Raw genomic sequence first — 23,990 nt, forward strand, 5'->3', positions numbered from 1 at the left:
ATACAGACAGGCCATTTACTCAAAGTGAAAGAACTGCAGCTGAAGTCGTCACCATGTTCAGAAGAAAGTAAATGTCATGCTTCTGACATCTTACAAGTCACAGGCAAATGCACAACAGCTTCCTTACACAAAACAGTCTTAGGAACTTCTTGGGTAAAAACAACTAGCTAAGCAGCTAGTGAAAGGTCAGTTAGAAAACACCTAACTATTTTTCACCCCATCTCCGTGCTTCCAAACACGCACTGCTTTAAGTACAGTAAATTTGAAAGCACTCCTGGGAGTCCAAATGGCCTCAGATTCAGTAATTATTTAAATTTAAGACAGGTCAAAAAGCAAGAAGATTTAGGCTGAAGTGTGATCTCAGTATTTCTGAGAACAAACAGCACCTCCCTGAGGCCAAAACCATATGCTGTGTAACTCAAGCGTGCATCTCTGCACGAGTTCTGAAGCAAGCTTCTCATGAAAAACAAAGGCAATTCTCAATTGAATATCCATGCAATTCAGATGCTCACCTTTGCCACAGTTTTAAAGTTGATTTTATTTTTTTTAAGCAAATCTTTAGCTAAGACATGATTTTACAGACTACACGAGTCAGACTGTAGAAAACATCAGGACTGTTACTGGCTGAACAGGTTTTATAACCTCCAAAATAATAAAAGAAGTCTTCAGGAAAATAGTCAAAAGGTACTATAAATAGGATACAGTGTGGCTATATTCCAACCTTCTGCCTTCCTACCTGCTGCTTATGCTTTCCAGTTGGGCTCTCGAAGTCAAGAGCACAAACCGATTGGGTTTTCATGCCAGAGCACTTTCAGAACAACTACACAATGAATCAGTAATACACTGCAAAATGAAGACTAGCAGAAAAAAAGTCTCTACGCTACAATAAATGCCTTACATACATTTGTAAGATTATATTCCTAGGGAAAAAAAGATAGGAATGTTAAGTTATGATCATATACAACAAACTTTGTACCCCTTTTTAAATTAAAGGGTCTTCTGCGTAAGGTTTATTAGAAGCACACCAAAAGGAAAAGTGCGTGTATGTGAACCTTGGATATTTTAAGAACACTGTAGTTGTTTGGAGAATGGCATATAAAAATTCAACAATCTACCAATATAAACCAATTTCATTACATACTTCTATCTGAACAATAACTTTGAAAAGATCAGCTGAACAGCAAAGTTCCAGAAACAAACACCACTGAGGTAATGTTTATAATCCTTATGAAGCACCTCTTCTGTAGAGACAATTATTTTCAATAAAACCCAGTTTTAATGTACTTTGTAATTTATAAAACACACCAACAGCCAATGGGAAAAACAAAAACAGAAAATATCCAAACCCAACAATGCACAAAGTGTGAAAATACTTGCATTTTGTCCTCAGTATTATTTCTGACCCCGCAGTCCACCACACAGGATGTTTTTATACAGTTTGCCATCACAAGGTACACAATTATTTGTTTTAATGGATGTACCAGTCACTAACCAGTAACTTCTCCTGGAATGAACTCTAACAAACTTGATCTTCAATTATAAATATTAATACATCACTCGTCAATGTATCATCTCAGTGATCTACCCTGCAAGAGAACAGCTGAATTTGTACAATGAGTGTTACTATAACAATCCTGTACTACTGGAAATTATTCATTCTTCATGAAGAATAGTCATTGGACTGATGGCAGCAAAATAATTATCCTGACTTATGTTTTTTTTGTCTTGTTGTTTCCCCTGCCCCCTGCTCTCAGCATAGTACCTATGGTCATGTAGCAAGCAGAAAACAACCCTCCTGTAGGTATACACCACTCTCTGCTGTCCTGAGTAACAAACAACTGGAGAATAATTCGCTTGCTATGTTTTGTGACAAAATTAGCCTTTGGGCTACCGCTAAAGGATTCATTCAACATTTTTAAATGATCTTGTTAAAACCAAAACTTCTACTGAAAATTACAAATTTTATTATTTTCCACTATTTTTTTATTTGCCCTACCCACATCCACAAGTTATATTTTACAGCACATACAAGACACCAAATTTCAGTTTGTAAGTTTCACATATCCTTACAAACTTAGACCTATTAGCAGTAGTTAGCAATTAGGTTTTGTACATAATTGAAGCTTTTTAAACCCTTCTTTATATTAAAAACCTAGTGCTCAGCCAGCCTAAGGGAAAGGATGAACTAGACCGGCATAAATCCAAATTCAAGCAGGCTCAAATGATAATCATACCTTAACAAGCAAAACAACCCCCACCGCAGGCCCTACGCCACAAAGACAGCAAATCTGTCAGATTAATTTACTGAGCCAAGTACAACTCTTAAATAACACTCCGCCATCCAGTATTAAGATCTTTAAATGAGCGTAACTTTTCCCCAGAAAACTGTAAGGTGTCAAAAGTGTATCTGCTAGGTGCCGCTGACAGACCACAAGCAGTTCTGGGAAGCAAGTTTTAATATTAAATGCTTCAACAACCCAGAAGTTATAAACAAGCTTGGTGTTACACACAGTAGTATCACTTCACTTTGACACACCATAGCATGGCTTAGAGATTTAGCAATCACCAGTTAACACCAATTTCCTACAAAGGACGCAAATATTACTGCTATAACATCCAAGGTTATGGTTGGCCAACTACTGTCCTTCCTGGAGGTTATGTTGCTAGATTTTAATCACATGAAATATTACATGTAAAATAGTCAACAACTTTTACAACATACAATTCCAAATGAGACAGCCTGACCAAGCCATAAGTGAAAACAAAAGATACTTTAAATAAATAGTCAATTTCCATTGACAAAGATGACTTATTTTGAGTTCCAAGCTTTCACTGGATCAGACCTAGGGCCTGTTCTGATCCATATTCTCTATCAGCTGCAACACAAAAAAAAAAACAACCATGCCCTGGAAGTAGAAAATCCAGGCTACAACCTTTACTTGAAATCTGTCATACCACTGAACAGCCACAACAATGTTACAAACACCAGAAGGCATATCCTTGCCTGTTCGCTGTTCATGGACAGCTGTCAGTAAACATCTAATGCCTTTCTGAACTTGCTGGTACTACCTGCCTCTGCAGCACCTTGTGATGATGAGTTCAAGTTAATTACCTGGTTAGTAATTCCGCTTGAAATTGATAATATCATCCTAATAGTGTTAATGAGTTCTACATGTGACTTATATGGAACATACTTTTCAATAGCTGTGCAAGATGGGAGAAATTTGCAAAAACATGCAATTGCCTAGGACTCTGCACCCTAGCAGAAAAAGGAGTCAACCAGAATTTAGGGGATCTCATCCAACTGTGAGGTATGCTGATGTGGGTTAATCCCAAACTCTACTTATATTGTAACCAAGCACATAGGCCTTAGTCCTATCAGCAATGCTATAGCAAACCAGCACTGTAAGTAATGTATTTCCAGCACAAAAAGCTGCAGCAGCTACAGTGAAGTGCTGAAGTGAATCCCCAAGCTAAGTTATTACCGCAGTTATTTAAAGCTTCAATTCACATTGGATAGGTACAGTGAGAATAGCTAATGTCGGCTGTTCACACGGCCAGGTGCTGCTTTCCTCACTACTAGTAGCTCTTCCCTAGCGTCCGTCTACTAAATAACACAGTAGAAAGGACACATTCGCTTCCTTGTTCACTACTGAGATAAAAGCTCTTAATTATGACCTGCATCAGTTACTGTAGGAAGAGAAGAGCACAGTGTGATTCTAGGAGGAATTAAGTAACTGAAAAATCATTAACAAACGACAGCTCATTTCCATTTCATATGTGCTCATCTTGAACTGTTAACAGAAACCCGTTAATACAAACGGGTAGCACTTCCTGTTCAGATTAGCATTTTCACCAGCCTCTGGCTTCTAAAATATCAGATGTCTACATTCAACATTCTTGGAAGACACACAACAAATATGTGAGTGGATTCGGGCTCATCGTTCTTTTTTAATAGAAGCTTGTTCCAATCAGCTTTGAACAAAAGCTGGAGCAGCTTCTCATCAGCATTACATTCTAAGCAAAGTGACAATACCTGTCGAGCACCAGCAACCAAAAAAATACAAAGTCTGGCCTAATAGGCCTTAAGATTCCTTGCAAGCCAACAATTTATAACAATACAAAATTATACTTTTTTTTTTTTAAACACCACCACTTCCCATTACTCGTGGTTCAGATTTACTGCCAACTGAGAGTATATAAAGCTAAAACCTGCTCCACTTTTAGCTTTTTCTGAAGTGCTGGCTGTCTCCAAACGACAACCCCAGCCATTTTACATCCGAGCTGAAAATCATATCTGTACCAGCATATCAGAGAAGTTTCATTAGAACATTACAGAGATCCAATTCCAGTAACAATCTGGAAAGCCACAGGATTTTCTCTACAGGTGTTTACATAGGTCCTCCCTCTAAGGAGGAGAGAAAAGTTTCTGGGCTACCTAACAAAACACAATGAAATACCCATTTTACAGTAAAAATGTTGCTGTTTGCAGTCATTTTAACTGTGAGCCCCCCATTTCAATTAATATCAACTGAGCAACATATAGATTAGAATATATAGCCCTAGTAGCACTGCAATTTCAAGTGTAACCATATCATTAAACTGCACAGAGTTGTTTTTACATTGTCCATATGCCCCCAAACTCTCCTCCCTCCCCTGAACAAGCCTCATGTGGTCACATCCAAATTAACGAGGACAGCTGCCCTTTATGGCCAACAGCTGGTAAAACAACCTAATCCAATCCCAGGTGTCTTGACTTGGTACTTGCTCAATCTCCTTCTATTCCCAAAGCACCTAAATTCCACCAGAAGAATAGCTGAAGCCCTGTAACAGAAAAGAAAAAGGAGGAAAAACTCTATAAAGTGTTGGCTTTTTTTGGGTGTGTTTTTCTGTTGCTGTGATTTTTTTTTTGGAGTGCAGGGGTGGTAGAGATTTTATAAAAGGCATCATTAAAAGAATAACAAAGAAAACACAGACCTCCATTCACAACATTTTCCAAAAATAAGCAAGTTAGTTTCATTACCTACAGGAACTCATGTATTACTTAGTTGACTCAAAAGATGTGTTACTTTAATTTCTTGCAATACTCAAATGTTTTCATTAACAGCATATGTTAATCAAAATTGCCAAGTCTTTAAATGCATTGTCTTTAGAAAAAAAAATCAGTATTTGAAACAAAAAAGTATTTTTGACATATCCTTCACACAAACTGCTAGCAAGTAGGCCACAATAATAGTCACATCACTGTGCTGACAGCTTATTAGGCATTTAGTTACTACCATATCTTTCAAAACAGTATTTTTTCTTTTCTGATTATTCTTCTCCTTTCCTAAGACCACCCTCTAGTACTTTTAAATATATGCTGCAGGCCTCATAATCATAGTGGAAGATCTTTGTCTTTCAATATATTGTGTACTTTCAGCAGATGCATACACAACCCTCATGTGCCAATCTAGAGGGGGGTGAGGGGAATCTTCCCAAACATTAACAGGCTAGGGTAGCATTGCTAGCAATACAATCCTCTCCATATATATATATATATATATAAAACTATCATCATGCTTGTTCACTATATAGAGAAACTAAATACTATTTTCCCAGTCAGCACCATTTTTGTCCCAATTAGCTCAATAACTAGAAATACCTTATATAACCAAAAAGCTACATAAAGTGTTAATCATGCCCTTCTCTTACTAAAAATAGGGCACTAGCACAGAGGAAGCATGCTCAACTTCCCATTCTATCGTCCACGTAAATAAAATGCTCAAAGCCTTTCCATCAATGTGTTCACTGGAAAAAGAAATACAGTATTCATATCTTCTAACCCAGAATTAGTTCTCAGCTCACTGCAAGTGTTAATTCTGCAGTACAGCCACCATAATACATATTCTTTAAGTGTAACTTATTTCAGTTACAACTTACACCTGTAATTTCATCTCAAATTAACTGGTGCAGAGTTAATCAATATGATGAGAATAAACACTACCTCAAATTAATTAAATGTGCTTTTTCAATGCACATTTAAAGTAAGTATAAAAATAAAGCTATCAGACAATATATTTACTTTTCCACAAGACTACATGAAACAAATTGCAAATTCCAGTCTCCCAACCATCAGAATATCACACAATTATTACAATTTACCTGACCAGCTTGAATATTCAGTGATTATTACATCCATTTTTAAAGAGCTCTCTAACAGACTCTTTTCAAATACCTAAGAAAAGCCCTGCTGTAGAAATCCTTGTGTTCTACCCTTCACTGGAAAGAGAAGTTCAGACGTGGTGTTAATTAAATTTTAATTTTAAAAGGGCAATAGGTTTTAGCAGTTCAAGTAGATCAAAAAATAACTGAAAGTTCTAACCACGATAAGTGTATTTATGGAGAGAAATAGATGGTTGCCTGAGAAGCCATAACCTACATTTCCTCATCCATTTACTAGTTTCACTGTTGCCTGGTGCGCTCTGTGTGCTTGCATGTGAAAAGAGCGTTGTTAATGGTCCTACATCATTCTACAGTTACAAGAAAGTTCATCCTCTCTGAAAATGAGAAGAAATGATTAACCAGGAAATAGAAGTGTTGACATAGTAATTTCCCAAATTTGTTTTTAGTATGAATGTATGCATATCCTCCTACCTTAATTATTTACAACTTGTACCCTTCTATATGCTTGGACATGCATTTCAGAAACGTAACTTTTCACAGCTTAAAAAATTGCATTTCTGTCCCCACAAATATGCATGGAGATAATTAAACCTGTACAATAGTCCTCCCATTTTAGAGTTATTTATGCAGTCCTAACACTGCTTGAGTAAGATTTTTGCATTACAAATTTTACTTCTTGTATTAAAACAGTACATTAAAGAATAACATGCAAATTATTTCCTGCAACAATGAATAAGTAATAATCTATTTAGTACTGTGGTTCTGTTCTAGCATAAATTGTGCCCTAACATGAACATACAGATTTTTTAACTTGTACTTCCAATTTCAGTCAGTTTTTCTTCAAATAAAGATCAGCTCAGTCCAAGATACGGTTTCATTTTGTAAAACACATTTGTCATTGAACAACAGATAAATAAAACATGGCAGCACAGACTAACACTAGGCAGTGTCCTGTGTAACTACCTCCCCACACTCGACAAAAAGCTGAAATGATTCACAGAAGGCACAGCTGCAACATCATGAATATCACTGGTCCCAGTCTTGCAACTGCCTTTCTCTTGGCAAGTTTATGAAGAAAGGAATTCTAAGACAATTGGTAGAGGGGGAGAAAAATAATATTCAAGCATATCCATAAATAACTATCAAGACATATTAGAGAAGCATCTATATAAACAACTGCAAGATCATTCAGTGACTTTAAGTATTTGTATATATACAATACTCTGCTTTCCACAACTTCAGGCCTTAAAATTTTCTTTTATTATTGCAATAAAGCTATGTTCCACTGAATCCTATTTTACACTATTATCACAGTGACCATGTCTTTTCATTTAAAGTTGTCAAGCATTGTTAATTGTATTAGCAGACGTGTTATAGATACCTCTTCCTACCTTCTGAAACCAATTGTCATTCCCACAATTGGTTAACAAAGCTGTATTGCTAAACATTGTAATTATAATGTAAAAGCTAACATCTTTAATGCTATTTAAAATATTTTTAAAATGGAACAATTCCATGGCATGTGACTAATCAGATTCAACAACCTTCCAGCACCTTGTTTAGACCATTAACTTCACCTTTTACATTGAAGGATTCTAGATTTATAATTTTACTGGAAGCTATCAATGTGCATTTCCCGAGAATTTATGGTCTAATGTTCAAATTACTATTATACTAAGTCTATCTGCAGTATAACTTCTATAAAAATCACAAAACCAACCACTCCAAAGCACCTATAAATTGAAAAAAATCATACTGCACATAATGAAAACTCAGTAACAAAAATATTAGTAAAAGTTAAAAAAAACACCTCAGGAATTCAGTTTTACCTGAAGGAACAGCTGTATTGTTCTGGTGGTTTTCACCAGTTGACACAAATAAGTCTTCCTCCCCTTCAGTAGATGAACTCGAAGAAGATTCACTACTGAGATCATTCTCACTTGAACTGCTAGAGCTGGGTAGTAAAGCATACTTTCTTCGAGCTAACACTTCCCGTTTTTTCCTCTGCATTAAAATTCGTTCTTTTTGGTTCTGTGTCCGCTGTGAGGAACTGGTTTTCACAAATCTCTTTCTATATGGAAGTCTTCTCAAAGAACTGCTGTGAAAACAGGGCCTTTTCATTAATAACCCAGGTACAGAGTCTGCCTCAGTCCGAGGCCACTTTTGTGACCTTGCACTATGAGTTCTACTTGTAGTATTCAACACTGCCTGAGGGTGTCTTACAGGAGCATCTTTTTCTTCTTCAGACGTTACTGTGTCAGAGTCTCCAAAATGTAGGCTGGATGAAGGTGAAGAGATACAGTCACTAAAAGAAGAGTCATTGTCTTCACTCTGTGTTTCTAGATGCTGTCTTAATCCTAAGATGCCTTGGTTTTCTTTATCAGGACAATTTTGAGTATATGAAGGACCAGCCTGCTGGCTCTTGCGTTTTTTTCGCACCACAATACTTTTGTCTGGGTCTGTACGGTTGCCATTCATTTCCTTCTGCTTTTGAGAATCACCACATAAGTGAGAGAACTCATTCCCTACTTTACTGGCAATCATCTCAACTTCTGCAGGGAAGCTTTTGGCTGCCCCAATAGGCTCAGGGTTCAAGAGGATCCCCTTCAGACTCTCCTGTCTCTTTGGTGCATCAGAAGGAACTTCACTCTTCATATCCGCTTTTAGAGTATAAACTATATTACATTCAGGAGTCCATTTAGACATGGAAAGTTTTAAGAAAGGCCTAGAAATAAAAACAGATATGCATTAGAAAAGAAGAAAGCACTGGATTTTTTTTTTTTTAAGAACAAAACCAAAATAAGAAAAGTCATTTATCGTTTATTGACAAGACTCCCCACCCCTCAGGAAACACAAAACAGGATTAAATGAAACAACTGTTTCATAACTAAAAATTACATGTTAAGCAGTATTTATAATACTGTTTAGACAACTTGCATTGAATAGACATTCTTGTAGACAGCAAAAATACTATCGCTTTCACGGAGGAAATATCAACATATGCCTGCAAAACGCATGAATGTCTGTTTTACCAATGGTTAAGCACGAGTATTACAGGCTACTGTTTACAGAAGTTGCATGAACTTGAGCTAAAGAGCTCCGATATTTAACCATCAACTAAATTGTATTCTTAAATAAGGCCTATATCTTCCCCTAAAACTGTATATACAGGTATTAAATGCCTTGCATACAATACACAGTACAGCATGGTGACAACTGAGCTACAAAAATGAGTTACTTAGAATTCATGATTACTTTCTGACACAGGAATGAATAAAACCAGAGACATTTTGAGGTAAAGTAATAGAAAACTAGTTTATTAAAAAAAATAAACAACCACACATTAATAGTATAGTGTATATACAAAGCTATTTTCAGCCCATGTACTATTCTGCAATAGAAATTCAGCATCTATCACATGTACCCTTAATAGTCAGCACCAGGCAGGCTCCCCTCCAGGTCAAATACCAGGCTGGTAACATACAAAGTTGGCCTCAAAGACTATTTCCAATAAAACCTTTTGTACCAGATGACTACAGAGAGGCAAATAAAACAATAACCTCAGTAATACTTCAGCTTCTACCTGCTTCACCTGGCACCTCTGCTTTCTGCTTAAATTCCCAAAAGGAAGTGACAAAATAATTTAGTTCCTGCTGTGATAACCACTGAAGTACTCTTTACTGCAAGTAATATTTTTTTGCACCTCATATAAATAAGGCTCCTGTAGACATTTGACACTTGTACTACTTAAGCAGCTAAGTGCTCCCTCTTCACTGCCACCCCCCCAGCTCGTTTGAAGAGCATCTCCCATGCTCTTCTGCCAGAAGTGTTAATACACTGAAACAGACTACAGAGCTGACCAAACTGAGAAAGATTTCCCAGCCAGATCAGACACCAGCCTGACACACATAACCAGTGGTACCTGGCTTACAGCAGGCTATGCTGAACAACCAGGAGGCTGCTTCAAAAAAAAAAAAAAAAAACCTGCGTAATTGTACCTCGTGTGGAAATGAGGCTCCTCAAGCAACACATCTGGTATGTCCGCAAGGCCACAAAGAAAAGACTAAGTCAGCAATGGTTAGATCTCTGGTAGGTAGCACTGCCTACTCCGGTCAGCATTTTCTGCCTGAACCACCAAATTAAGTCTTCAGAAGGCTAACATGTTCTTACATGTTGTCGCTGTCATAGAATTAATCAATACAAGACTGAAACTACAAAAGAGTCAAATTAACATTTCTGAGATTGTTCCACGAATTGATGCTTTCAGGAGCAGCTGTGAGTCAGCTGCTGTTAATATTCTCAAGAATGACCTGTCTGAGTTGGCAAGAGGTCTAAATGTATGTGTTATCCCTGTCAGCCTGTGCTCTTCTCACAGCCATAAGGAACTCATCTAATTCTTCAAGTGATGCAATCTGAAAAAAAAATGTGCACGAGGCATAAACGTTGCAGTACTAAGACCTAGAGAAGCCAAGATGTTCACTGGATCTTCCTGGAGATCAAGAGTCTTGTAGACCCCAGAACCCCAGCTGAAAAGATCATTCAAGTCTTCTCACTAGGAATCCTACAAACATCTCTAACAGTTACTGTTAAACGTGACACCTATACCCTGTACCAGCTAAGAAAGCACTGCTGTTTTCTACCGGAATTACTGATGGAAAATGTAACCATATGCTGTAAGTTGAAAGCTCACTGCACGCAAGTCGGACTAAGCATTTAAGAGCTGTTAAACCTCTAACTCTTCCTGTCAGTACATACAGCAGGACTGGTTCGTACTTTCACTTCAACAAAACACAACTGGCAGTAGGAGGTATTTCTTATTTACAAGTTTTAACAGAGCTGCTGCACCCTGGACAACACATGTTCTTATTTATTGCAATACAGTTTAGTGGCATGTGCTGAAAGGCTACCTCCTTCTCTAGGAATGAATAAAGACGCAAAATTGGAATCGAACTGGGGACAAACATTAAGAGAGTATAAGTTTTCATAGTAAACAAAAATGAAAAAAAGGCCTCTATGAAAGCACTGGAATTGTTCTCTGCTCCTGACAACTCCTGAAGGAAAACACCAGTTCTCACTTGCTCCTCTGCTGACATGTGCTTACCCCCATACATGTACCACCTCTCTCGGAAACCCAAGACTTCCATTTTACAATATTTATTTCTAGTAAGAACATGAAATTGGAATTCAAAGCTGTTAGAAACACACAGAGATGTGTGTTTCTATTCTAGAATTTTCTATGTGTGTTTCTATTCTAGAATATTCTAGAATTCTATTCTATTCTCTTCTATTCTAGAAGGAATACAAAGTCTCTCTCATCCTTACAAGGTCACCTTTAAGCAGCTCTTTTGGTCTGTTATTTCAGCACCGTTTCATAGAAACACAACACAAACTTTTCCACAATCCAAATGCAAGCCAGCCCCTCCCATAATAACCCTATATTTCACTGTAACTTTTTCAGAAAATCCACAAAATACTTAAATTTGGTAAACAAATGAAAACATTAATTTGAGAGGTTGCTCCCTTTGAACACGATCACGACTTACATTACACTATACTCCCAGCCTATTCACAAGTTTGCTGTTCTTTTAATATGATAAACTAAAGGAATAATTCGATTTAATTCTGAACTTTTCTTAAGACAGAAACCTGAACAAAAACAACAACAAATTTTCTCATTATGCAACCACAAAACATACACCCTTATGTAAGCTGCTTACTTCAGCACAGAGGCCATTGCACTAAAATACAGAGGTATTGAAGTTACAACAAAAATATAAAGCGAGAAACTTTACACTGTGAGAAACTTCAAACTACTCTAAGATGACAAAAACACCTCAACCACCACACAGTGAAAACTAGCACACATGAAATAGTTACTAGCTTAGCTTTATTCCAGTAAGCTGCCTAGATATTATAGCCAGGTAACTCAGAGCCAAATACCTTGTGTATTTGCACTACTAAAAACAAGGGAAAGTCAGCAGTAACTCAACTAAGTAAATAATCAAGAACCTTTCATTTTTGCTAGTCAATACACATCCTGATGGACTGCTTGCTCATGTGAGATCTGCTGGCTTCCATTTAAAAATTACACAACAGCTTAAACATTTTTGAAGTGAATGGCAGCAATCAACAATTACTAATAACCTACTCATTCAGTATTTAGAAATGCTATTAGAAATCTTTGAACAAAAAAAAAATCAGCAGAAGAGACAGAAGCAAGAAGAACTTACTATTTAACTGGAGTCCAATCTCCTAAGTATTTTCAGTGTTCAGGCATAAGAAATACATACTACATACAAGTCCAATGCTTCTACATGGAATTTAAGAAAAACTTTAAGAGTGACTACAAGAATATTATGCAAGTAATTAAAACTCATTAGAATATAATCTGCTGTTAAACTATTAGAAGATCCTACAAAATCTCCCACTAAAAACAGTCCTCAGAAGCTTTTTCAGAAAGCAACAAGATGCAGTAAGTGCTCCTCTTCCTTTTTAACTCAGGGAATCGAGACTTTGAGAGGAAAGAAAAAGGAGGTAACATCTTTTATGCCATTTTAAGCAAAGACTTGAACAGCTGGTAACAGAGCTATCTGAAAACCGTAAATCTAAGCTCCTCTCTAAAGCGTATGACTCGATTCAGAATCGAGAAGTGCCCATCCATGACTTTTATCCACTCACTGCACAAATTGAAGAAATCGATATCAGTCACTGCAAGCCATACAGCACTGCAAGAAAACTCATGCAAATTGGGGAAGTCCCTCGAAACTGCTCTGTCAGTCAAAACACAAGTGCAAGTTTTGAGATCTTTACATCAGACAGAAGTTTATGATCACATAAGAGCAAAGCACATGAGTTATCAGAGAGCAAGGTGTCATTAAGAATTAACTTCACTACTGACAGTCAAGAAGCATGATGGCACTGAAGTCAGCACTATAAAAAAGTGAAAACAGTTCATGACACATTAACTCAAATTTTCATGTAAATTTGATGAATACATGTAATCTATCATTATTTTTTGAAGAGGTATTTTCAGGTAGGTTGTAAAATATACTCAGCTCCCTTTGTCATCAAGAAACAACCTCCTTTTTAGGTGTCAAAAAGCACCTTGATCAATTCAAGTCAGCTACAGTAGGCACACCGTGCTCTGACACATGACCAGCCAACCACCCTGTAGAACTCCCGCTTACCTTCAGAACAGGCTTCTTACATAACCCCAAATTACCGGTCTCCGTCTTGTTAGTGTAATACACACCTAAACCCAGAGAGCCATATAAAAGGTATTTCCTGGCTGAACTATTTTGGTAGAGTTCTAGGAAGGCTGCCTTCCTAGGCTTGATGGAAAGCAGCAAACAAAAAAAGCTTCATTACGAATCAGCTATTTCCCCATCTTAGATCACAGAATGCTTTGGGGTGGAAGGGACCTTGAATATTGTCTGGTTCCAATCCCACTGGACACCTCCCACCAGCCCAGGCTGCCCAAAGCCCCATCCAACTGGCCTCGAGCACTGCCAGGGATGGGGCATCCACAGCTTCCCTGGGCAGCCTGGGCCAGTGCCTCACTACCCTCATAGTAAAGAATTTCTTCCCTGTATCTAATCTAAACCTGCCCTATTTTAGTTTAAAGCTGTTACTCCTTGTCCTATCACTACATCCCCTGACAAAGAGTCCCTCCCCAGCTTTCCTATATCCCCCTTTAGGTACCGAATCTTCATCTTCGGTTTCCCTCTCCTCTCTCATTACAGTGATTTCCCCTTGCCTCTATGCACTCCCCACCACACAGACCCTAAATGCACTTACAAGTAACTCAGGTAACCAGGGTTGAACCTAGAGGACAATACAGAGAAAAATTCTTCCAAATATGATGGCTCCGGAGAGTACCAAGAGCTTGCAGAACATATCACTATCATCACCCCAAAAGAATGCAGCAATTTCATTTCCATAAGAATTCTGTGGTATCTTGGACCATTTATGAACCCACCTCAGCTGCCCATGCATACGATGACACCAGGCAAGTGAAGCTATTTTAGATTCTTTCAGAAAGAAAGTTTCTACCACTTTCCGTATGTAAATCCTTTACTAAGTCCTAACTTGTATTTTCTTTGCATATGCTGAACTCACTATTACAATTTTAAAAATGACTCCCTTCCTTAATACTATAAAATGGCTTCTCTAAAAGTTGTTTTTAACATTATTTTTACACCTGTAAGCTAACATTGGTACAGCTGTCTTCATGAGAAAACTTCTGTTAGCCTCTGGTACACACACAGACCTTGTTTTGTATACTGTTCCTACCAGAGTATTTTTTCACACTGACAAACAGGGCTATCAAGAGCTTGAAGAATGGACCAGTGAATAAAAGTAGAATACAAACGGCATCTTGGAACACCAACAGTCATTCTCGTCCTGTTAATAAAAGATACATTTTTATTCTTTCAGCAAGGCTCTTCCATCAGATGGATCAAGACACCAGAGAAGGGGTAAACTTAAACTTAAGCTTTTAAAATTTGTACGAGTCCTTGGGCAAATGCAAGATAACCTAAGTACTACTACTTCCCTTTCTCAAGGGCAGAGAGCCAAACAAGACTGATTAACGCACGACCCTGACCCAACTGAGGTTGACAGGGGATTGGGAGCCATTTGAGAAGCTATTACAATTCCACAAAGAACAAATCTCAGTGCTACCATGCCCTGCTTCAACAAAACTGAAGGGCTCACTGAAGCAGCTCAGGACAAAACACCTGTAAGCCTCAAAGGGGCAGTCACGCCCTATTCATTTCAACTCTGTCAAGCAGAGGAAATTGTACAATGTCGAGTAGCGAGAACACAAACATCCAAAATCCAGTTCCACTGTCAGCAAAACAAGAGCTATCACTTCAGAACTATGCCTCTTTGCCTTGCTTTTGACTGATGTTCATTTTCACTATGTAATGAGAAACTGTGCTCTTTTAGAGTTTAACACCAAATTTTTAGTATGCTGTATTTTGGTCTTTTAATCTTTGCTGGAAAATAAAACAATTGATAGTTTAAAATCTACACACCTTTACAAAACAGCAACAATCAAAAGCCGGTCTGAATTTCTGTTATGTTTGCTTTGATGTTAGGTGGCATCACTCCCAATTTCCCAACCACTCTCAATTTCCCTTTTTGTGCTCTAACACAGCTGGAGCTATAACGGATGTCGTGATTTTTGAGTGACAGAACTACCTGAGAATTCTCCAGGCAGAAAACTTACTGTTTGCCCTACATAAAGGCACAGCATATCAGAATAACGTGTAGCATTAGTTATCAGCTGCATGACAATGTTCTGAAGACAGGTTCCTGCTGACAGTCTCCCAAAGACGCTCCATTACACCCAGCCCTGATGGAAGACAATGCCAGTGCTCTGGAGAGGGGCGCTACAGTTTTACCTGAGCCACAGCACAGCAGGCAGGCTTACTTACCCCATGCAGCCACTTCTAGGAACCATGGCTGATGTGGAAAGTCTACTCTCCAAGTGAAACAATGCTACTTTAAGTACAGTACTACTCTTATTAACCTTGCAAAGGCATCTCAAAGGTAAGTCAAACCACAGTACATGTAACCAACAGAAACCAGCCTCTGGACCAGCAGACTCCTTAATTTTATGCCTGAAAAAAACTCTTCAGGGACCTTCCAGGTCTGTTTCCTCATGCAGTAGTCAATTCATATCAGTAAAGCAAGCACCTTTAAAATAGGTACAGAAAGCCTCCGTTATGCCATGTTAGCATTCACCTCTGACTCTTACTACCATTGGATTTTTGTTTATTATTTTTATTCAAGAGGCCACTGAAAGCACTGCACTGTCTCTTACATCTTCAAGTAGAATCCAGCACAGGACAGCTACAGCAGAAGAGCTCTTCCCGAGGACTGGATGGATCTATGGCCTGATTCCAGCTGGAATGGAGGGAGCGCACAGGAGCATGCGCAGCTGGATGCACCTCAGCTAGATGAGCTGGCAGGCTAGGAACAACTCTGCATAGAGCCCTCTGAATAACAAGCAAGTTTCCCTGCAATACACCATGAATCAGCCCAGGATGGTTAAGGCACCCATGGAAATCCAAGTACCAAATCAAGCATCAGCAAAGCATTAACGTGCACTTACCCACTTGAGCAAGGAAACCATTTGCCTTTGCACAACAGATGCAAGCAAGTGATTTGACAAACATGGTGCTCATGAGCACATTCTTCAGTCTAGACATTTCTTTGCTTTGTCACAGGCTTAAACTTTGTTAACTACGCTAACACTATGTAAATCACTATTTTAAGACAGAAGCATTATGATTTGGCAATCAGGAATGCTTTGGCTTCAGTGAACTCAAAGACAAACATAACTGCAGTGAATTTGGGAATAAGGAGATGCAGCTTTATAAAAGAATGACAAAAATACACTTACTCTTTTACTAGAGCTTAAGATCTTAACTGGGGATTCTGCTTCAGCCAACTTTAAGAGAATTGTTTCCAGAGATGCTTAGGGAAGTTCTGAATTACACAGCCATCAAAAGTAATTTAACAACTTATTTATTAGTCCCTCTGGCAGTTTTGACCTTTCAGGTATGCATAACTGTTCCTAATACAGTATCATTTTGCAAACACTTCTTGATAAAGCCCTAAGGAGCTAAGTATGACACGATCTTTGCTATGACTGCTAACAAAAATCCTGCAGGTGAGAACTAAGAAATTAAGCATTAATGCAGGGTTACGTTGTTCTCTAGGAAGCTAGTGAGAAGTAGGAGAACCTGCAGACACTAAACCCAGTAGACATGCCAGGTTAAGAAGGAAGGAGAATGCAACTTCTCCAGTCCTTTCACCTACTAGAGCAAAGCAGCTGTGGGTAAAAATCAAACGTTTTACTTGACAGCAGCCAGATATTATTAGGATGGCACTTCATTGCCACCACCCTCCCTCCCCTACCCAAATACAGAAGGAAGTCTCTTGCTGGTAGTTTTGGACAAGCCTTCTCCAAAGAAGTTTCATTTGGTAGATACTAAGGAAAATATCACTAAGTCACAGCAATTACTTTTCCAAATTGCTGGAACTAAAAAATTCTGGGTTAGTGAAGGAAACATATTCCCTTCTCTCTTCCCCCCTGCTCTATTAGGGGTCTCTGTTTGGCTTGACATTAAATCACCACAAAAAAAAAAAAAAACAAACACTAAACCTAGGCCTTGTTTTTTGAATGAAGTTCACTAGCGTAAAAACTAACAATGCATTTTGTTTCTTTTAAGAACACTGCAGACTTCAGCAACAGCTGATCACTACCACTTACACTGAAAAATCTTTAGTGACTATGACTGGGAATAACTATCCTATTCTTATGTTGTGCATATTTCCTATCCAACATTACTCAAAATTCTAAATCTCTTTAAATGACATGCAAAGAATTGAAGCACTACAGACCTGGTGATAAAATTGACCTTAAAGAGGTTATGCGTTAGTAAAGCTGTTGGGAAATCTTTATATAACATCTGCCTGTGGCAAATCCATCTCTCCCTGTGCTAACCCCATTGTTTACCTCTGAATCAAAGGGTCCCTATGCCCTGCACCCCTGTACTTTTTCCCCATTTATTAAACTGCCTAACACCTTGACCTCTGGATTTCATCAGCTGAGGATGGGGCACAATTACCTTTATCTTCTCAAATTCAAGTCTTCACTACTGGAGGAAATGGTAACAACTGAGATGAAAGGTTCTTGACTTTAAGAAAAGAATACTGTAACTGATGTCACCTAACTGTTATTGGAGCACAGCCACCTCCACTGAAAGACCAGGCTATTATAACTGCTTATAGAGGTGTACAAAACTATTAATTTGAAGATAAAGTGCAATTCATGGATCTACCACGATATACTCTTGGTACACTTTACGAAAGTCACTGCTTCATGAAAGACACTTCTGAAAGGTCAGAATGCTCTCATGCAGATTTTGAAAGGCCATGTAAAATACGCATAAATGCTTAGGGCTGCTGTTCACCCCCGGGCTCCCAACACTAGACATAACTGCAGCTCTAGCTGTGGGGGCTTCAACTGTGAATAAAGTTTCAATATGCATAACTTCAAGAGTTTTAAAACAGGAAGCTTGGTATCTTATATCCTTTTACTTAAAAAAAAAAAATGAAACAATACGTGCACACAGCCTTTCCTGTCCTATGAATTCAAAAGGAGGTCATTTTCTACTGTGGATGAGAGCACGACAGGTGACCAGACATTCACAAGCATGGAGATCAATCACATCTTTCTCTATCAAGCCCGGCACACGAGCAAGAGTACAACCTGAACTGCAGGTAATCCCGGCTAATAGCTTTTTTTTTTTGGGAGGGGTCAGTAAAGTTCCTCTATCCCATAAAAGGAGGAATAAGAACATTTAAATTGGTGTAAAGCTACTTGGGCAGCAAGAGCTACGGGTATGTCAACTATTAGAAGTTTTAATTTTTAAGACTGACAAAATATTCCAATTCGTTTCCGTTTCATGTGATTCTCCTCATAAAATATTTCACTAAACATACAATTAATCTATTTTTGGAATTTCTCACTAGCTACAACAAAGGCAACATAAGCCTTATTTCCCCACCTGATAACCTGGTTTTTCTTTATTAGTTTGTAATACTGCTATTGCGCCATGATGTTACCTAGAGGTGCCCCTGCCCAGCAGTCAATTCTTTTACTTTTATTATATATTAATTTCTGAAGTAATCCCACCAAAAATCAAATAAGGTTTTACAATTACAGCAAGATCCTAACTTCTGCATAGTACCTTCTTTCAGAGGTGTACCTCAGTAGAAGGAATAAAAGGTATCATTTGATCAGCCGAGGCAGTCAGGCCTCACTCATGGTTTCACAAAGCCATCTGAAGCCACGGAGGAGCTTACTCAAACCAAACAAGAACTCCACAAACGTATGCTCAGCTCTAATCCCTGAAACATCGACACTTGAAGGAGAGCACGCTTAACACCCACCTATTTCCATGAGTTCCAAACCTCTTTATCTCGGAGGATCCGGCCTACATCCCTGAACGAGCACAGCTTCCTTGTTTACCAGGCAGCACGCAGCCGGCTGGTTTTTGGTGCTTCGAACGGCTGAAGACACAGAACACCAACTCCGCAAGCAAACCAGATGACGTTATGATTATTACGCACGCAAACAAAACTCGTTTCCCTAAGGGAAAAATCTGTGACAAATTTTCAAGGAGACCGAAGAGCACGGCGGCTCCCGGCAGGGCTCGTGCGGCAGGGGGGCGCCTGGTGAGGCCCTCAGCGGGGCCCCCACCTCCGCCCGCCGGGCCCCGCTCCGAAGGGGCGGCCCCGAGGGGACGAACGGCCCCGAACGGCCCGGCCCCGCCGCGGGCAGCCCCCGCTACCGGCCGGGCCGGGGGAGCGGAAGGAAGGGAGCTGAGGAACGGCGAGGGGAGAGAAGGGCAGGGAGCAGCCCGCCGCCCCCCCGACCCTTCCACCCGCCGGTGCCCCGCCCGCCGCCCGGTACCTGAGAGCGAGGCCGAGGGGGGAGCGGCCGCCGCCGGCGCCCTACCCAGGGCCGGCGGGGAGGAAACGGCCCCGGAGGGTCCCCGCAGCGCTGCACGGCACAGCCCGGCCTCCGCCGCCCTCCGCGGAGCCGCCCGGCCGCGGTGCGCGGGCTGGAGGCGGGCGCGGTTCTGTTGTTGCGCAGCCCCCGCCGCTCCCCGGGCGGGCAGGCGCGGCACGGCGCGACACTCGGCGCGACACTCGGCGCTGCTTTACAGCCGCCCGCAAAGCGCAGCCGCGCGGGGCGGGGCCGCCGGGCTGAGGCCGCTCAGTAAAGGCGGGGCGGGGGGGAGCAACTGAACGCAACTAACCTTGAAGGCCAGACTAACAGGAGCAAGGTAAAAAAAAAAATGAATAAAATAAAAAAAGAATCATTAAATGCAAATATAAACGCTGTGCCCTTTAATATCGGTGACTGAAGTTTCGGTACGTATCAGGCACAACACACGAGCGCAGGACATCACCGAACTGCGCAGTCCGGACAAGGAGCAGCAGCCAGCACCACGATGGAGAGCTGAGAAAATGCAAACGTCCTTAGAATATTTTAGTGGAAGTGCTTTTCATAGAGAAGTTTTAATGCTATCGTAAAAAGTATTGCAGATATAGTCTCGAAAATAGTTTACACAGCTTTTTTATTTAATGATATATATTCTGAGAAGATGGAGTCTAAGCTTAAGAGGACACTCAAGGGAACGTGAGAGGAAGTAAAATAAATTTGGCTGCATTACCTTAAGAAGAGACAGAGGGGAGTTCTGCATAAGCTGGTCAGAGCCTCACACCAGCAAAGAAACATACCAATTGGTTGTGTGTTTACACGTTTACCTTTTTACTTAATAATCGTTTTGAACACTGGTGCCAGAGATGACAGAAAGGTACTTCCTGGCAGAGAAAAGGACAGTCACCCTGTGCTCACCAGCTGAAAGACATTCCTTGACGAATAAAAAGAATAATAATGAAAAGATACTCCTTCTCAGAGTTCTTAGCTACAGAAACCCAAACAGTTAAATCAGGTATTTCTAAATGCCTAATTCAAAATTCAAAATTCAGAATAGATTGCAGGCCACGGTGTCATCGATTTGTACTGAACTCTTCAACTGCTTCTAACTGGCACCAAACAAAACCATTCCAGGGACACCTCGGGGCCTGGCAGAACTAAAGACGGAGAAGAAACCATCTCATCTAAGGTCAAAACAATGCCAACCAGCAGGAGATTGCACTTCATATTTGGGGAGTGAATAAATTTAAAAAAATCAAACCAACCACTATCCTGAGACACCTTCAGCAGTTTGGCTTTGTCGTTGGATGTGGTTGTGCAGCCCAGGAGCACTGTCTCTGTCTGAGTGTCCACAAACGAAAGCTAGGCACAGCTTCTTCCAGATGCAAACACCGGCTTTTGGAACCTAGTCCCACCAGGCACACGGCCAAGATGCAAGGTGTGTGCTGTCAGAAAGAGGTGTCCTTGCTCGGAGCTGCGTGAACTGCAAGCCTGGTAGTGTCCAGGACGGTGGGAATACTATACACTTTATCTCCTGTCACAAATACACAAATATCACCATCTGGAGGAGCTGAAAATGACTTGCAGCCAGGGTATTAACCCAGATGAAGCAGCCCCCTTCCTTGACACTTACATCGTATGCAGCTGTGTAGACTTAAAATGGACCATCCTTAACTGTTTAGGTGTTTCTAAGTGTTAGTCAATTCTCAACTGCTAGTAACATTAACAAATAGCCTCTTGTGATAACATTATGAGGCTGAGACAGAAAAAGCAGCACAAAATCTGTGCAATTGATATTCAGATGATACAAATTGCCACAGCTCCCACCAGTTCAAATGAAGATCTTACCAAATGATGAAAACTGGATAGACGGGGACAATGGTAAAATAAACCCTTAAAAATCCATATAGTGAAAAATTCCTGGTAGGAAACAAGAAAAGAGCGACACACTTGCATATTCAAAAAATAAAACTCTGAAGCTCTGTGCTATATATTTCATAGGGATAACTATAGGAATTAATGTGATTCATCTGGGAGCATTTGAAAGCTCTGGAAAGTAACACACACCACCCAGGTAACTGCATTTTTTAAGACACAGGGAAAAGCAAAATATCCTACATTACAGTAAAACAGAAATGACCCGCTAGTCACTCATTTCACTTCATATTATACAATGTGATAAGGCTTTGAAAGGTCAGACGTTTTTGCAACACATTACTTCATAGAGCACGCAAATCCCTAATAAGGTCTCAAGCAGTTAGATAGTCTAAGCAAGATATTTTAAGTATTTAAGTTGTCACATAATTGAAAGGTGTGTATAAATAATTTCTTAAATACTGTCAACAAGGTCGCTGTTTCTTTTTAAATAGGGGAAAAAAGTTTCATTTTTTACCAAAACACATATATGCCACCAACCCATTAACAGAAACATGAGATACTCCTTTAAATTCTTACAGTGCTTATAAAATAATGAGGAAAAATATATGTATTTTAATTATGAATCACCAACTATTTTAGGGCAATTAGGTTTAAAACAAATAAAAACTCCTTGAATTCAAGGATCTGATTTTACACGAGGAAATTCCATAGCCACTTCCTAGCCAGTACATATACTTTCAACAGTCACACAAAGGAGAATATTTGTCCTTGATTTACAAGCGCATTGTGTTCTCCGCCTTGCTGTTCTGTAGAGGAATGATAATGTGAGTGACTTACAGATCAAAAACTCATTTGTACAGCCTCCTGACTGCTCATCATATAGTATATCAATAATACAACAAAAAGAAAACTCTACATCCGAAGTGGAAAAAGCTGTTTTTCTAGCAATGATGTGTATTAAATTAGCAGTGATTCTTCATTTCAAAATGCATCTATTGTCAGATATTCCCTGAAAATATCTCAAATGTTACTATCCTCCCTTGCCCGCCCCCCCCCCCCCCCCCCCCCCCCCCCCCGAGAGAAATGGTGCCGCAAGCACACCAGCTGATAATTGCCCATTGAAAGCTTGGTCGGAGGTTTGAATACAATCAGCTTGACATCAGAATTACTAAAAGCAGAATTTGAAGTTGTAGTAACTAAGCAATATAACATAATAACTGGGAGTCAATGCCTTTCAAAGTAAAATGGACTCTTCCTGTTGATTTCAGTTAATCACTCCTATATAAAAAAAAAGATCTAAGAAGGAACTGAGTCATTGCATCATTTACTGTTGTAATAACTAGCTCTGATGCAGTTAGCAGCCATAGTATCCAAAATACTGTATTAGAAACTTAGGTTTCTGAAGAAAAAAAAAAAGGCTAAAGCTGAAGTGAAACTTTGTACTCCAAAATGAGTTTTTAAATGAACAGCCTGTTAAGCTGCATCTCCCCCTCTGCATGTTCTTAAACCAACATCTCTTCTTTTTGGAAGGGCATACTGACAAACAGGTGCCTGTGTGAAGAGGAGAAATCTGGGACACTGTTCTACTGGAGGTGAATGCTCTAGCCATAAGGCTTTCTTAAAGAACTAATCAAACAAACAAAAAGAGCAGGAACTTCCTCTCTGTGTTTTGAAGTCATTGAATAATACTGTTTTAGAGTCCAGTCATTAGAACTGCACAGAGTACACCAACTACATGAAGCCGTAAAAGATAAAATAGCTAATGTTTGATCCTCTGTTAGGCTTCAGTGTGAGGCAGGAAATAGACCAGCCAGCACCATCAAGACGGAGATTATCTATGCAGAATTACAGAGGCCATGAAAAAAAAAATAAAATCTAAGGACGTTCACAGCTTTCACGTGTCTCACATAAGGTAGACAAAAATTAGTTTATGGGAGCACAGTTTTGGGTTTCTGTCTTTGCTGTTATTTAAATACCAATATCTGGGTCAACCATTTCTCTCTCCTCTTTGAAAGGCTATTGCTATTTCCTAATCAAACTTTACCGCAAATTTCAGAACCTAACTGTATAGAAGTCTTCTCCTTGAAGACCAGTAGATGTTTTGAGAGACCACAAAACGTCAGAGTACTTTTCTTAAAAACAAACAAAATACCCCAGGAAGTTAGAAACCAGCCAACATAATTAAAATTCCTAAGCAAATCCAAAATATACCTGAAAATAACAGGTATACCTGGAAAATAACAAATTGATAAATACCAACCACCATGACTTGCTTACAGCAACCTATCAAAACAACTTTATTTTCAGTTATGTTACCAGAGACATGAATAAAATGAAGATCTTAGTTTTATTGAGGCTTTTGACATTCTGTTCCATTCACACTTACTGTCAGTAAGGACATAAGGGCAGTAAGGATGATGAA

The 23,990-nt window shown here is 39.4% G+C and overlaps 1 protein-coding gene across 8 annotated transcripts in view; it reads right to left on the reverse strand.

Annotated features, from left to right (window-relative positions):
• Positions 1–23,990, reverse strand: part of RNF111 (ring finger protein 111) — a 53,213-nt gene that overhangs the window by 26,668 nt on the left and 2,555 nt on the right. For 3 of the 8 annotated variants that reach the window (XM_083851105.1, XM_083851103.1, XM_083851104.1), the window contains one exon: positions 7,995–8,890. In XM_083851105.1, coding sequence (XP_083707231.1) covers positions 7,995–8,890 — 896 coding nt within the window. Of the gene's footprint in view, positions 1–7,994; positions 8,891–19,134; positions 19,587–19,657; positions 19,902–23,990 lie in introns of those variants that run through there. The other 5 variants (XM_083851109.1, XM_083851106.1, XM_083851110.1 and 2 more) reach the window with 4 other exon arrangements.

Source organism: Anser anser (genome assembly GCF_964211835.1).
Source record: "Anser anser genome assembly, chromosome: 10".
NCBI classification, from domain to species: domain Eukaryota; kingdom Metazoa; phylum Chordata; class Aves; order Anseriformes; family Anatidae; genus Anser; species Anser anser.